General features: G+C 52.6%; 1 protein-coding gene across 1 annotated transcript in view; it reads left to right on the top strand.

Annotated features, from left to right (window-relative positions):
• The first annotated feature begins 12,539 nt into the window (after positions 1–12,539).
• DLX6 (distal-less homeobox 6) overlaps positions 12,540–14,691 on the top strand; it is a 5,706-nt gene continuing 3,554 nt past the window's right edge. Inside the window, exons 1-2 of the mRNA XM_040643733.1 lie at positions 12,540–13,002; positions 14,276–14,469. Of these exons, the coding sequence (XP_040499667.1) occupies positions 12,576–13,002; positions 14,276–14,469 (621 nt within the window). The 5' untranslated portion in view covers positions 12,540–12,575. The remainder of the gene's footprint in view (positions 13,003–14,275; positions 14,470–14,691) is intronic.

Raw genomic sequence — 14,691 nt, 5'->3', positions numbered from 1 at the left:
CCCCCCCCCCATGCAGTGCGCATGCCCCAGCCTTCGGATTTGCATGATAAGGCTCACACGTGAGCCAACTGTGGCAGAGCCTGGGCCCTGCCGTGGCAGCCAATAGAAGCCCGATCTCAACTGCGCCTCCGGGTCACATTGACATCTCAGTTCCCCCACAATAGGCCTTTAAAACCCACTTTAAAAATAAAAAGGGTATTTTAGTATCGATTCTTCCCTAGGCACGCTAGATTTCTGTGGGAAATAGACACATTTTAGAACTGCAAATACATTTACTACAAGCAAGGGTTAAAGTATTCAGAATTTAAGAGAAAGAAGACAGGAGAAAGGAGTCTGTTCAAAGAACACTGGCGGGAAGTCAAGAAACCCTGGACTGCTGCCTTCAGAGCCCTGAGATTTGCCCGACGTTGAATCTCTCGAGCCTTTTCTGTCTCATGAAAATTCCACCTACTTCACTGACCGAATGAGCCTCAGAAACAGAAACATTACCCTGTACAAGCCTCGCTTGGGAAAACAACCCCAAACCCAACTCTCTCCACTGCCCCCACAGTTTCCTGGGAGATGGGAAGCTAGGACACCTGCATTCCATCCTTCTCCCTTTCCCAGACACCAAAGTGGTCTATGTACTGAGGTCCATGTGTTAGCTCCCACATCTGCAAAATGGGGCTAATTATAGAAGGGCAGAGGGAACTAGAAAGGTAAAGAAGTGACATAAATCTCCTGCCTGTCTGGGCCTCTCTCACCTCCACCCAAGCTCAGAGGCTGGAAACGATGAGGTTGATTCTCTGGGGCTGCAGAAGGGGTGGGCCAGCTGGGAAATATTACCTAACTTGCCCCTTCACACCAACACTGCTGCCTGCCCTCTCTGCAGCACCCTCCTGACAGTTACCAACCACCCTGTATTCTTTCCACCATATATCCCTGCCAGAATTACTGCCCACAAATGGGCCTCCAACACCCCTGAGAGCGCTCCTGTCTGTGACAGGAAAACTGCTTGTTCATATCACTGAAATAAAACAGGTGGGGATTATTATGTGCAGTTCCTCTCCCCTTTGGTGTAATTCACAAGTCTCCAGCATAGGATTAGGCTTCAAATGCATTTGGTCAGGTACATACTTTTTAGTGCTCAGCTCAAACAATGGTAAAACCATTCCAGCAGTGCCTCTGTTTGTCTCTTAGGTCTTTCTTTCTCACCCTCCAGGCCTACAATCATCACATAACTTTTTTTTCTTTTTTTTTTTTAGACTGTGAACCAGAGTCCCACCCCAACCAACCCTCCAAAATGCAAGGCGCTAGAGTGATTTCAAGGTCTTACTTGTTCACCTAAGATCAGTATTATTTGACCAATAACTATTAAGGTGGCATACTGTTAAGCATTTAGCTGCCAGCATCCATGTCTATTTTCTGAGATACTCACTGAAACCAGAAATGCCAGTTGGTAGTCTCTGTAAAGAGCAAAAAACTTTATCACGATTGTGTGTGGGTATTGTCTTTGCAAAAATGAAGTTTTCTCCTAAGCTGGCCCATTAAAACCAAGAGGTTTCAAGATGGGATAGCCATCTTGTTTAAAATCCTTCTTGAACATTAGATTTTAGGCTTTTTCTTATAATTGACTTATCTTTGTGCTTTATGGAAAAATAAGGGTGCATTTGAAAGGAACTACAGACCTAAAAGAAAGTCCATCAGCCAATCAATAATTTTCACTGTCCCCAGCTGAAGCAAAATCCTCCTTCCCTGTCTTGGGAGTGGCTGCAATAAAAGGTTTTTCTTCTTGAGCATGTTGAGTAAAATTGAACCAACATAAGACTCAAATTCATGTCCCAGCTTCTTTCTTGAGGCAGGTTTCAGATCAGCCATGAGTCTAACTTTAATGACAACTCACTGTCCCCTCTAAGAGAAGAAAAGGCCAGCAAGGTGGAGGTCAGGAGGGGAACACCGAGTTGGAGACCCAGGACAATGACCTAGAACCCTGCCTGGGCCACAGCTTCAGGCCCTGGAGTTGCAGTTCACAGTATTCCTCAGCTCTAACCCGGACTATCTTAGTCGCTCTGTTTCCCATCGGTGTGCACCTGAGGGTACCTACTGGCTCCTGCCCTCCCAACAGGCACGGTTGGCCTTTAGCACCTTGTGCCAGTTTACCAGCACCTTGCTGGTAAACCAGCTGAGCTAGGAGCATGTCCTTCCCATGTGGGGCCGTACCACTGTTACTTAAGTTGGGACATGTATAGGGAAAGGCAATGTATAGGGAAAAGGCAAAGGAGGGTCCGGAGGAAGATTATTGAGACTGCAAAAATGCAGCTGACACTGTGAAAGCTTCTGGGAGCCAGCACTACCTCCTCCATGGGGACTCTGCGGGAGATGCCCCATAAATCAGCTGGAGCAGGACAAACCTACCCCTTCCTGTTTGGGGTCATCAGAAATGGAGATTAGGCCGCGTGTGTGGTGGGGGGAGGAGGAGGATTCCCTTTTCTCTAGCAGGTCAGTCAGGGAGCTAGAAGGGAGGAGAGGGGGCTTGGGACTCTAATCCCACTGAGACTTCTTGAGGCGCCTGACTCCCGGTCTGCCCCTGCCTACTCTCCGGATTAGTCTCTGGGGTCTCGGACCACTCCCACCTCACAACCCCCACCACCACCATCCGGCAGGAGTTATTCTACGGACACTAAAGGTGCTCCAGGAAGCCTTCCTCTATCTCCTCAAGACCTGGCAGCGAAACCAAGGCAGACCGCAGGAGAGCGCCTTAGCGTGGGAGGCTCTGGACTAAGCGCAGGACTCTGGAGTCCTCCGGCCCGTGGGCAGGTAGCGAACAGATCCAGCGCGCGTTGCCCTGGCTGGCGTTTTCAAACAACATGGATTACAGGTTGCATCTTGAATATGAATTAGCCTTCTGCGCTGGTGTGAATTCGCTTTGAAACTCAACTTGTCAAAGTATGGTTTTAATTAAACGTCTTTGGCCCGAAAGATTACATGTTTTGTAAAATATATCCTAGCATGAAATTTACTTCCACAATCTGAAATTAGATTTCTTGTAAATGTTTTCATAAAAAAGAAATAGGAAGGGGGTGTGTGTGAGAATGGAGCAGTTCATACTCGCTGCGTTCTTTTAAAACCTCCTGCCAAGCCAGCCAGGCGCCCGACAGGTCCCGGGCTGGCCCGCCAGCCCCGGCCGGGACAAGGAAGAGACAGCGCGCCCAGGACACGCGAGTAACTCGAACCCGCCCGGGCAGGAGCAGCCCGCGCAGCTTTTGCAGTTGGAGACAATTCAGCAGACAGACAAGTTAATCCCGCACTGATTTGTTTCGGATCCCTCTGCAGGACGCCAGATACCTCCTTCGGCTGCTGCTACAGACACCTGCCTCCCTCTCCACCCCGGACCGCTGTGTCGGTCCCAGGAAAGACAGTGAAGAGGTAGCAATACCATTCAAGACAACACTTCATCTCGAAATTTCAAGTTCGCCTCTAAGAATTCCTGGCTAATATTTAGAACAACAGCAATGTTGATAGCCGTCCTAACAGACTGTCCAAAACTGCTCCAACCCAACCTCAAAGCTCCTCTAGACGGGGAAGGACCCCCGGGGGTTCTCTATAACCTACCTGGGGGCATCTATCACTGGTGTAGCCCTCAGATAAAAAGGACCCTGCTTCCCTGCATGGGGGCGGGGAAGTTGCCTGCGCACGCTGCGTCTTTCTATTCAATACAGAATTAAGAGCTGGGTCCCTGTGGAATTCTCTTTTCCTAACTACTCTCCGAGGAACCCGCCAATTCTGGCGGGATTTGCTGGATTCTAGTAAAACTTGGCTCACATGGGGTGGGGTGTGATGGGGAGGAGGTGGGAGGGAGGCGCATCTCCTTTCTTCTAGATAATTGGGACCCAAGAAACGAGGAGGGGGTGGCGCGGTAGGGAGAGTTATTTACCGCCCTCCACCTGAAATAAGCAAGACCAATAACGCGCCTCGCTTTTCGCCCTGTTTACTCCATCCCCATTCAATGATTGGCAAAGCAGGCCCTGAAGGCAAAGGCAATAATTGCTCCGCTCTCTCCTTACTAGGGATGTGTGTAGGCATTTGAAGTGTACTAAAAATAAACGAAGGAGCGAGAAAATGAAAAGGGGACAGAGTGACAATTTGCGGCAATTAAAGCGTCTGCGCATGTTGCCGGAGGAGCAGGGACCCACAGCGGTTTTTGTTTTCTCAGGCCTGATGATGTGACTAACTCGTTAGGGAATTTTTGTCCCAGGTTGTGTGTGTGTGTGTGTGTGTGTGTGTGTGTACACGCGCGCGCACTGGCAAGACCTTGGAGGAAGGAGAAAACTGGGACCATTTCTGCGCCCCTGAAAAACGGGTTGTTCTTGGGAAAGTGGGGGGTTCAGCTCCCTCAGCCCTTCCCCCTCCATCCACTCACCCCCACACCCGCACTGTAGCAGGTCTGATGCGAGAGCCTCTCGATTAGCACTCAGCCGCCACCTTTTCTAGTAACTTTGGAGCAAGTTTTCAGCTCTAAGGTGTCTATCCTTAAAGGGGAAAAGCTTAATAATACTAAGGTTTATTTCACAACCACCAAGATGCAAAGGATAAGGGGTGGGAAGGGAGAAAGGGGGGCGGCAAGCCAAATCAAAGCTTGGGAGACATTTTGACAGCGCGCTTGAAATATTACTCTTAATTTTTGGAAGACTTTCAAGAAGTGAAAGGGGATGGGTTGGGGTGAGTAGAAAGAACCACAACTTTCTCCTGTCACTCCAGCATCCAAACAGGGAGGGCTCCAACCTCTGCCACACTGGGGAACACACAGTGGGAAATTGCTTCAAGATACAGCAGGGCTCTCTTCTTTCCCGGGACCCTACCTGAGCAGCGAACTTCACGAAAGGGTGGGGAGGAGGAGTCCTGGGTGTCAAAAGTCTGCAGAATCTGGAAACCGGCAATGGGCTATCGGAGGGGTAACCACAGGCCCTGAGCTCCGTCTGGGCCTGGCTCGGGCCTCTCAGAATCGAGCCCAAACTGGCACCCCTTGTCGATCAGCCCCCTGCGCCCATCTCCACCTCCACCTCCCCCAATCCCACCCCGGTCTCGGGCCTCAGAAGGGGGAGGGGGCAACACCGTGCAGCCACCGCCAAAGTCCAGCTCCGGCTGGCTTCAATGAAAGCTGGCAAATCCAGCGAGTCTCGCAGAAATTTTCTTCGACCCTAATTCAATTTTAAAGCGGATTTTTACTATTAAAAACGCTGCCGAGCAACACATTGAATTAATCTGACTGTACGGTTTTAATTACAGTGAGGGTTTCTCTACCAATCTGTACAAGACAGTGGCTGGCTCTTGGAGGATCTCTGCCTCCTGAATTCCATTATCTGGCCCCCGTTCCCCGCAGACAGCAGCGCGTGGGAGCCAGCTGCGGGCGCGGGCGTTCCTGTCGCCCTCTGCTTCTGCCCGCCCTCCCGGCTCCTGCCCTCCCCCCGTCCTTTCGCTCACCCCAGCCCCAAAGAGAGCCCTGGACGCCTGCCTGTCTGTTTGGGACTGCTGCACTCAAAGCCTGAAACACTATGCTCACGTTTTAACTCTTGGGCCCAAGACCTTTGAGTCTCCAGAGGCTCGTTCTTAAAAGGGTTCATTTGTCGGGGAGGGTGACCTCCTTTGTAATTTTTAAAGGGTCCTCCTCCTTCGACTTTGCAGCTGTTAGAGGGAGCAACGTAATGCCCTAGGTGTTTGAGGGGAAAACAGGCTAAGGGGTGGGGAGGAGATGGGGAGAAAGATCTAGTAGAGAACACCAACAGTGGGCTCTAGGTATTTGAGTCTAGCCAGCCCCCAGCCCCCAGAGCAAAGCGGGCTGCTTGTATCAGACTTGGGTTTAGTAGTTGTGCGACTAACATGGTGGGGCAGCGGTCTCTGGAGAACCCGATGGAGCAGAAAACGAAGAGTGGGGGCACCTGGGTGGCTCAGTTGTTAAGCATCTGCCTTCGGCTCAGGGCGTGATCCCAGAGTCCTGGGATCAAGCCCCACATCAGGCTCCTCTGCTGGGACCCTGCTTCTTCCTCTCCCACTTCCCCTGCCTGTGTTCCCTCTCTCGCTGGCTGTCTCTCTCTCTGTCAAATAAATAAATAAAATTAAAAAAAAAAAAAACGAAGAGTGGTACTCTCCAAATGAAGCAGATTCACACTCAATTCTCTCTTGTCCACTCTCTTGTATCTCTCTTCAACTCCCTTTGTATGTTCCCTGCTTCTCTACTCTCTCTGCCTCCATTTCCACAATGCATGTGGGAAGAAAAATGGCAAACTCAAATATGAACTCAAATACGTATCCAAAATGGACACAACTCTCAGTGAGTATGTAAAGAAGCAAAGGCTTTGAGCTCTGTGGGGCAGGGAGCCTCACTTGACAGAGACGGGGCTTAGGCGGGGGGGAGATGACTCTGCACAAAATTATTGAGACCTACAGAAGAATACTATTTCATTCTCCTGGGTAGGACGGAAAGGGGGCTTGCTTTCTCCTAGAGTTGTATAAGAAAGGATTTGCTCTGAGCAAAAGAAAAGAGAAAGGGCACAGAGGAGAGAATGGGTTCAAACAAACAAACAAACAACCCCCTCACTTCTAAGGGCTTTCCAATAGGTTGCCCCCTAAGGAAAGTTTTGCTAAATATCTAATAAATTACCTTTCCCTTTACTGGGATGTTATGAAATAAAGGGGATACAAAGTGCCTATAAATAGGCATGAATATGAAAATCACCAGAGCATTTCTATCACAAGGGTAGTCAGGTACAATTCTCTCTCTCTAATGAAAAATGGTTTTGATTTCTTTTTCTGTTGTAACAAGAGAAGCATCTAAGAGTTCACATGATAGCAAGAGAATATTTTCCACCCCAGGTTTTCCTCAAGAGTTGTCCTAAGCCTGGCTCTCCCTTCCTGTTGAGCCATTTGCTGTGACTTTGTTATGTTACTGCTGATATAGGGATGAAGAAATTAAAACAGAGGATGCTTCGAGGCATTTAGGAAGAGGCTTGGCCAGCTATATTAACTCCTTATTATCCTAAAAATAGTCTGCCATTTCCTGTTGCTGCTTGTTCCCGGCCACTCCAGGGCTGCATTGATCCTCCAATGGTCAGGAGGTCCTAGTTTCCAAAGACTGGCTTGATTAAAGCTGACTTCTAACACCCTATCCCTTCCCCTTTTGCCCCGCTACAATTCCCACCAGGGCAAATATGGCAGGCTCGGCCTTGGTTTATCCAACAGATTAAAAAGATAAATACCACTACTTATTTTTGTATTAATCTACATGTTTAAACATTATTGAGTTCTTTTTTTTACCCCTCCTAAGAGAAAGAAGAGTATCTGTGTATTAGGGAGTGGGGTCCTATGCTTGATAAAAGAGAGGGGTGGGAGAGAGGGAGAAGGAAGGGAGGTGAAGGAGGGAAGGAAGGAAGAAAGGAAGGGAGGGAGGGAAGACTTCTATATACAATCCCCAAACTGGGGGTGGTAGAAACATGTGTTGTTTTCCCTCTTGAATATGTTGTAGGCCCAGCATATTGGCTCCCTCTGTTACGAAAGCTTTGGATGCTCTCACAGTCTGGGAATGGGGTCAGGGAGAGGCAAAGGCGTTGAATTTGAGGACCTGGTTGGCTTTGCTTTCATAACTTCCCTGGAGCCCAGGTTTGAAAAGACCTAGAGTAGGAGCCCCTAGGCTAAAACATGCTTAATTAATATTCTCCAAACTGAACAGTCTAGAAAAGTCTGTGAAGCTCCCAGTGAGTGCCATCCATGTTGGAGCATCCGAGCTACTAGTTCTTGGAACTGTAGACTGGAGAGATGAGGGAGATGTTGTTTCCAGACTTCAGTGAGCTTCTTTCTGGGTGTGGAGTGAACAGGGCCCACTTTTTAGCTGGATTTTGGGGAGCCTGGGAGGGGAGGGTATTAATATGGGCATTATGTTTTGTAACTAGAGAAAATAATGCCACAATCTTAGTGCTTTCTTGAATAGTCTGATACTTTTGCTTACCCCTGAACATAACATCACTGACTTGGGCTAAGAAAGAGAAAGAGGCAGCTCTCTTGTTCTACTCCCAAGCTTTCCCAGGTGTGTGGGTTGGGGGAGGGGAAAAGAGTGCCTGGGTTTCCAGGATATCAAGCACCCTTTCCCTACACAAGTACACAAACAGAATTTTACATTGAATGGGGAAAAGACTAGCAGGAATTTTTTTCCATCAATGTCTCTGCTTGAGAAGGGGGTTCTTAGCATGGCTATGTAAATCAATACCGAGTTATTTCTTTGAATTCAAAGGCTATTTATTGAGGTCTAATTTCCTTAGAATTAACGTGATAACTGAGCCCAACTTAGCAACCAAACCCAGCCAGGCCCTGCCCGGATTCAATGCACTTCTACAGGGCGCAGAGGCTGCAAACCCTCGTCAGCACCCAACCCATTCTCTGGCCAAAGGGAGCGGGCTAACACCCCTCCATAGCCCAAACAGCAGGGGGATTTCCATCGCAGAGATCCCATCCTTCCCACAGTGGCCTTGGGCGCCTTGACCCACACGGTCTTATATTGACAATCGTGATTTTTCTCTAAATAACATAGCTAGAATACAAGCCCCCAAACCTCGACTCCTTTAAAGGCAAAAAGCAGTTTAGGCCTCAAAGTCTGCCTTCTCAAACTTCTTAGTGAATTTGACCCTCACCGATTACCGGATCTAAAAGAGCCTTTGGCCTTCTACTCCTCCAGATTGCCGGCTTTACTTCTATTTTGAATGATAAAGACAGCGCGGGACTCGCCTGCCCACCTCCTCCCACTGCCAAGGGCTGGCCTGGGATCCCCAGCCCGCAAGACAAAGAGGTAGAAGCCAGAGCCTGGCGGGTGGCGGGAGGCCCTGAAACGTGCACCTTCTCTGCGAGGCCCTGAAGAATCCGAAGGTTCTTGCCTCTCAGAAGGGCCGGAGGTGCGCGCTGGACTAGAACCAACTAGGGGTGCCTCGTCTCGGCTCCTGATTGCAGCTCACGACACGGGGCGAAGGACTCCGCAGCCGAGGTGCAGGGTTCAGTGGGAGAGAAACGCCTGCGGGGAGCGGCCCCTGCGGGGGACAGCCACTGCGCACCGAACTCCTCGAGCGGAGGCTGGTGGCGGAGGCCACACGTGGCAGCCACTAGCTGCGCTCCACCTTGACACACTGTGTGGGGCCGGACTGGCTCTCTGGCTAGCTATTCCCTGGACCCGCCGGAAAGCCGGACGCTCAAGCACTGGGGTAGTCTATCCAGCACACTCGCACGGAGACCTAAACAGAGGCGGGAGGGACCCCTCGCCCGCTCAGCTCCCCAGCCCCTGACTGACTGACTCAGTCTGGCGCTCAGCAGGACCTTTCCCATTGGCGACAACTGTTACTTCGGTGTAGCTGCACACTTGCTCCTCTGAACACAGTGCTGGGGGGTTTTATCCTCTAATGGGAGTGAGACGAGAGCCCTGTAGCTACAACCCCGACAATTCCAGCCCTCCAGGCTTTCTTGGGAATTAACAAGGGGGGGGGGACCCACTGCAAATAGGGGCTGCTGAGCCCTGTATCTGATGTTTAGTGCGGGGACCTTCTGCGGTCCCGCCACGACCCGACCCGCTCCGGGTGCGGCCAGAGTTGGGGAAGCCAGCGAGGAAAGCGGTGCACCTGCGAGCATAGAGAGAGAAACAGAGACATGCACAGGGTTGGGGGGCGGGGGGAAAGAAACGCCTTCACCGTGTTAACAGCAAGCTGCAGGGTATAAAGCAATAAAATTGCCACGTCTACCTGCTAGCTTGGAGGACACTACAAACAAGCTCGGCGCCAAGTCCGGGTGCACCGAGAGCCCGCCGGGGAAGGGGGGGGGGCCTTCTTTTTCTGACCTCCCCTCTGCCCCTCCATATACACACCCTACACACGTCTTCCCCTTACCCAGCCCATCTTTCATTTTCCTTGAAGCTTTTTGTTGTTGTTGTTTTAATTCACTGCCGATTTGTAAACGCGTGGATCGGGTTACTGGTTCGCGTGTTAAAGTGCACCTCTTGTTAAAAGAAGGGGAACAAGGCACGCCACTTAAAAATGAATTCAGAGTTACTGAACCGGCTCCCGAGGCTCAAGAAGTTAAGCGCGGCGGGCTGGGGAAGGGAGGGGAGAGGAGAGTAAACGCTGCTTCCCTGAGAACCCCGGCGAAAACCCAGGGCAGCGAGCTTCAGGTTATGTGATAAAGAGGAGGAAGGAAGGAAAGGAAAAGAAAAAGGCAAACTAGCCTGGCGACGCCTGGAGACCCCGGGCTGGGAGCTGGGTAAATCAATTAGCATAAGCCGCCGCTGCAGAGCTTCGCACAGTGTGTAAATAGAGTCGAAGCTGCTACTGCTGCAGCCACCTTTCCTGGAGTTACGGGGCGAGCAGAACCAAAAACTTGTCAATTTCTCGGGTTCCTGAGGTCGCATAACTTATGGAGTCCAAGCGAACAGGGTGCATACAAGTCCCAGTAGTTTTCCCAAAGAAAGACCCAGACTCGTCCCTGCAACCTCTAGACACGTTGACCTGGAGATGTTAGATTGTGCATTTCTCCGTGTGGTCAAAGGCTCGCGGTTTGGGTCTAGTCGCGGACTGAACGCTGGCGCCGAGCCCGTGGGGGTCTGCATGTAGTGCCCACCCAGTCCCGATCCACTGACAGTGCAGACTTCCTGCGCCTCCCCGCAGTCCCGGGACCCGACTCCTGGAGCGGCCCCGGCCTGCCCTCTTTGGCGCCTGGTCCCGAGTCCGGCTCTCCTACCTGGTGGCCGGGCCTGAGCTGCGCTCCGGGACTCCGCTGTCTCTGCTCTGCTGCCTGGATCTGAGTGGGTCTGGAGATTAGAAGGAGAAAGGCTAGATCCGCAGCCCTGGGCTGCTCTGAACTTAAAGTCTTTCCCCAGTCCATCTTTGAAAGAGAAGTGGTTCTACCACCTGGATGTGCGGATATAAATCCCCTTGCAAATAATAAATGGATTAATAATAACAAGGTATGAAGTTCTTTTTATAGAAAAAAAGGAGAGAATTGAAACTAAATGCGGCAGTTAGACAACCATTTTGATAAGAGGATAATTGAGGCGACACTGGTGTATAATTAGAGGATAATTTATGCTATATCCACTTTTATTCCACCTCCCAAAATAAACCCAGTCCATAATCATTACAGGCAAATTGTTCTGAATTTTATAGCAGCAATTTGAACAAAGTACTGCAGTTAATCATGGGAGATTTTTGTGTATTCCTGATTAGAACTCTAATTGCCTCCTTCCAGAAAGTAAAAATAACTGTAAAACGACTCTATTTTTATCATTAACAATGTTGACAATAAAATAAAATCAATTGGAATTGTAATCGAGAGACAAATTTAGGACGAAGGCACTTTTACTTGGGTAGTTTATATTGTAATCAAGATTTGCCAAACCACTAACCGCATGTATCATTTGCATATATTTGAAAGCATTACAGTAGCTTCTGTTTTCAATAGGAAAAAATGCATTACTGTCAGTCCTCCAACGATTCGCTTTCAGAACAGGCTGCTTCGTTCTGGGGGGAAAATATCCTCCCCCTTTCTTGTTCAATATATGGGGACTACGGCCTGAAACGGCAGGAACGTCGCCAAAACAGGGTCTGATTTTTCTTTTTCTTTACCCTCCCCCCAACCAAGGGATGGGGCCCAGGTGTAGGGGTCTTCTTCCCTCTGTGGTTTCAATAAAGTACGTCTAGAAAAATACACGGTGACAGGGCGCTCCCGCGGGACTACAGTGGGACTGAGGGAGGGGGGTGTGGAGAAGAGGTCAAGGGAGGGGGCCTCGCTTTAAATGCGGAGGGCACTGCTTCTGAGAACAGGCAGCCTGCTGGGGTGGAAGGGGACTGAGGGAGAGCGGCCTCCGGCCAGCCTGTTCCAGGACTGGCTGCGGTACTGGGAACTGAGGCTCCGGGTTCGGGGGCGCGAGGTGCGGCGGGAGGCGTCGGCGGCCCGCCGGGCGGAGGCACCTCCCTCGGCGGCAGCCCTGCGCGCGGAGCCGCGCGGCCCCCGGCTGCAGCTCGAGGCTGGGATTGGAGTTGCCGAAGGTAGGCGAAGAACTCGGCGAGCGGCGCACACACCAGTAGAAGCCGTGCGCCTGTGACGTCAGGGGGCGACTGACCAATGGGGAGGCGCTGCCCTTTGGAGACAAACCATTCGACTCGTGGCGTCTGCATCAAGTCTGAAAGCAGACGCGCAACTTTCGCAGAATCCACCTTAAAATCTCTGCCTTAAACTGCACCAGCCCCCAAAAAATCCAAGGGGGGAAAGAAGGGGGGGAGAGCAGATTCCCCCCTCCCCCCTCTCCTCTCCCATCCCTCCCCCTTCCTCCTCCCTTTGAGTTAACAAGGCCCTGCTCACTATATCTCTTTATATTAAAAAATATATATATTAGAGAAGAGCGAGGGAGAGGGAGAACCACCTCCACCCCCTCTTTTTAAAATTTTTTTTATTTTTTATTTTTTTGCAAGAATCCCAAGAGCTAAGGTGGCTGCAGAGGGGAGAGCGGCGCGAGCCAAGTGGGGGGAGGGTGGAGGAAACCCGGGAGAAGGCTTTCTCCAGCCCCCAAAGTTTTGATGATGACCATGACTACGATGGCTGACGGCTTGGAAGGCCAGGACTCGTCCAAATCCGCCTTCATGGAGTTCGGGCAACAACAGCAGCAGCAACAGCAGCAGCAGCAGCAGCAGCAGCAGCAACAGCAGCCGCCGCCGCCGCCGCCGCCACAGCCGCACTCGCAGCAGAGCTCCCCGGCCATGGCAGGCGCGCATTACCCTCTGCACTGCCTGCACTCGGCGGCGGCGGCGGCGGCGGCGGCCGGCTCGCACCACCACCACCACCAGCACCACCACCACGGCTCGCCCTACGCGTCGGGTGGCGGCAACTCCTACAACCACCGCTCGCTCGCCGCCTACCCCTACATGAGCCACTCGCAGCACAGCCCTTACCTCCAGTCCTACCACAACAGCAGCGCGGCCGCCCAGACGCGAGGGGACGACACAGGTGAGAGGCCGCTGGGGCAGCTCGCTTCTCCCGCCTCCCGCCTCCCGGCTGCCCCCCACCCCGCCCGCCCCGCTCACTTCCTCAACGCCCGGGCCTCCGCCGGCCCCCTCCCCCAGGCGGCCCGGCGCGCCCCCGGCCAGGCCTCGTGCGCGCCCGCTCGCCTGGCGCCTGCCTGCCGGCCTCCGCCCAGTCGGGCCCCTTCTCGCCGCCGCGGACCCTCGGCTTCCTAGCGGCGCCGCCGGCCTTGCTCCCTGGTCTCCGGCGCGCCACTCGAGCCGCGCCTCCGGCTCCGCGCTGGCTTCGCTCTACGAGTTGGTCCGCACTGCGCGCTCCGGCTCGCTGGGTCCGTGCGCCCTTTGCCTCCCTCCTCCCCTCCGGGCTGTAACCGGCGTTTGGCAGGACTGGGGACATTTCTGGGCCGGAACTGGGGAGTGTGTTTTGCTCCCCAACCCAATTTGGGCAGCCAGTGGCCTACTTTGCGGGTGGCGCCCGGTGCGCTTCGGTGACCCGAAGGGAAGCTGACGTTGCCTCTAGCTGTGGTTAAGCTGGTGACAATCGGGCTCTTTGCTGCGGGCTTTTAGATGTCCCCCACCCCCCACCCCTGACCAGGCCCCCCTCCCTCTGGGTTTTCGATACAATGTTGGCTGCGCCTTTGTTCCGTGAGGCGAAGCAGAGGGCCTCGGGCGGACGGTTCTCAGACCCCGAGGGGTTCAAAGTTGCCAGGCGATGCTCAGCCTGTTCCGGAGCTGGTCTGAGTGGCTGGTTGTGTTTTGTTTGGGGTTTCGGTCCCTCTCAGCAGAATCATTTCGAACACGCCGAGGGTCTTGACGCACCGGGCTTGGAGCTAGTGACATCAAGTCAACTGGCCCCAGAAACATCAGGGTGGCCCAAGCACAGCCTAAGGCGCTGTAAAGCCAGGCCGAGGGCCCCCGCTCCGCGGCGAGAGCCGCCGCCCCGCAGAGCCGCGCGCCACCGAGAGCGGCCGGCGCCGCCTCCTCAGCGGCAGAGCGAGGCTCTTTGCCCCAGGGTCGGGGGCGCTCCCGCGGTCCAGTGCCCGCACTTTATTAGGGCCGGAGTTAGGGTCGGGAAGAAGCTTTCGCACCCACAGGAGGCACCCGGGCACTGTGAACCCAGAGAGGTCAGGGTGGCGTGGGGACGCTTTGAAGAAATCCTTTCTGGGCGTTGGGGAGACCCGGCGCAGGCCGGACCGAGCTCAGGGAGGCTGCGGCAGCGGCCTCACGGGTGACTGCTCCTCTGTATTTTTTGCTTGCAGATCAACAAAAAACCACAGTGATTGAAAACGGGGAAATCCGGTTCAATGGAAAAGGGAAAAAGATTCGGAAGCCTCGGACCATTTACTCCAGCCTGCAGCTCCAGGCTTTAAACCATCGCTTTCAGCAAACTCAGTACCTGGCCCTTCCCGAGAGAGCTGAACTGGCAGCTTCCTTAGGACTGACACAAACACAGGTAATTCCCGAGAAGCCCAGGTATCCCTGAAACGCTGACCCTGCTTACAGATCGGGCAGGGAGCGCATCAGGAGCAATTCTGGGCCTAGTCAACTAAGGATGGAAGGAGCTTAATGACAAATGCCTTTGCTCCATTACGCACTTTCCGGGACAACACAGTTTGGAATAAATGACCTGGTATTCAATGCTGGATTGGATTTGCACATCCTCCCAACCCTCGGC

Source organism: Ursus maritimus, unplaced genomic scaffold, assembly GCF_017311325.1.
Source record: "Ursus maritimus isolate PB19 unplaced genomic scaffold, ASM1731132v1 scaffold_3, whole genome shotgun sequence".
NCBI lineage: Eukaryota > Metazoa > Chordata > Mammalia > Carnivora > Ursidae > Ursus > Ursus maritimus.
The sequence above is the reverse complement of the archived record's forward strand: the minus strand, read 5'-3'. Positions and strand labels throughout refer to the sequence as shown.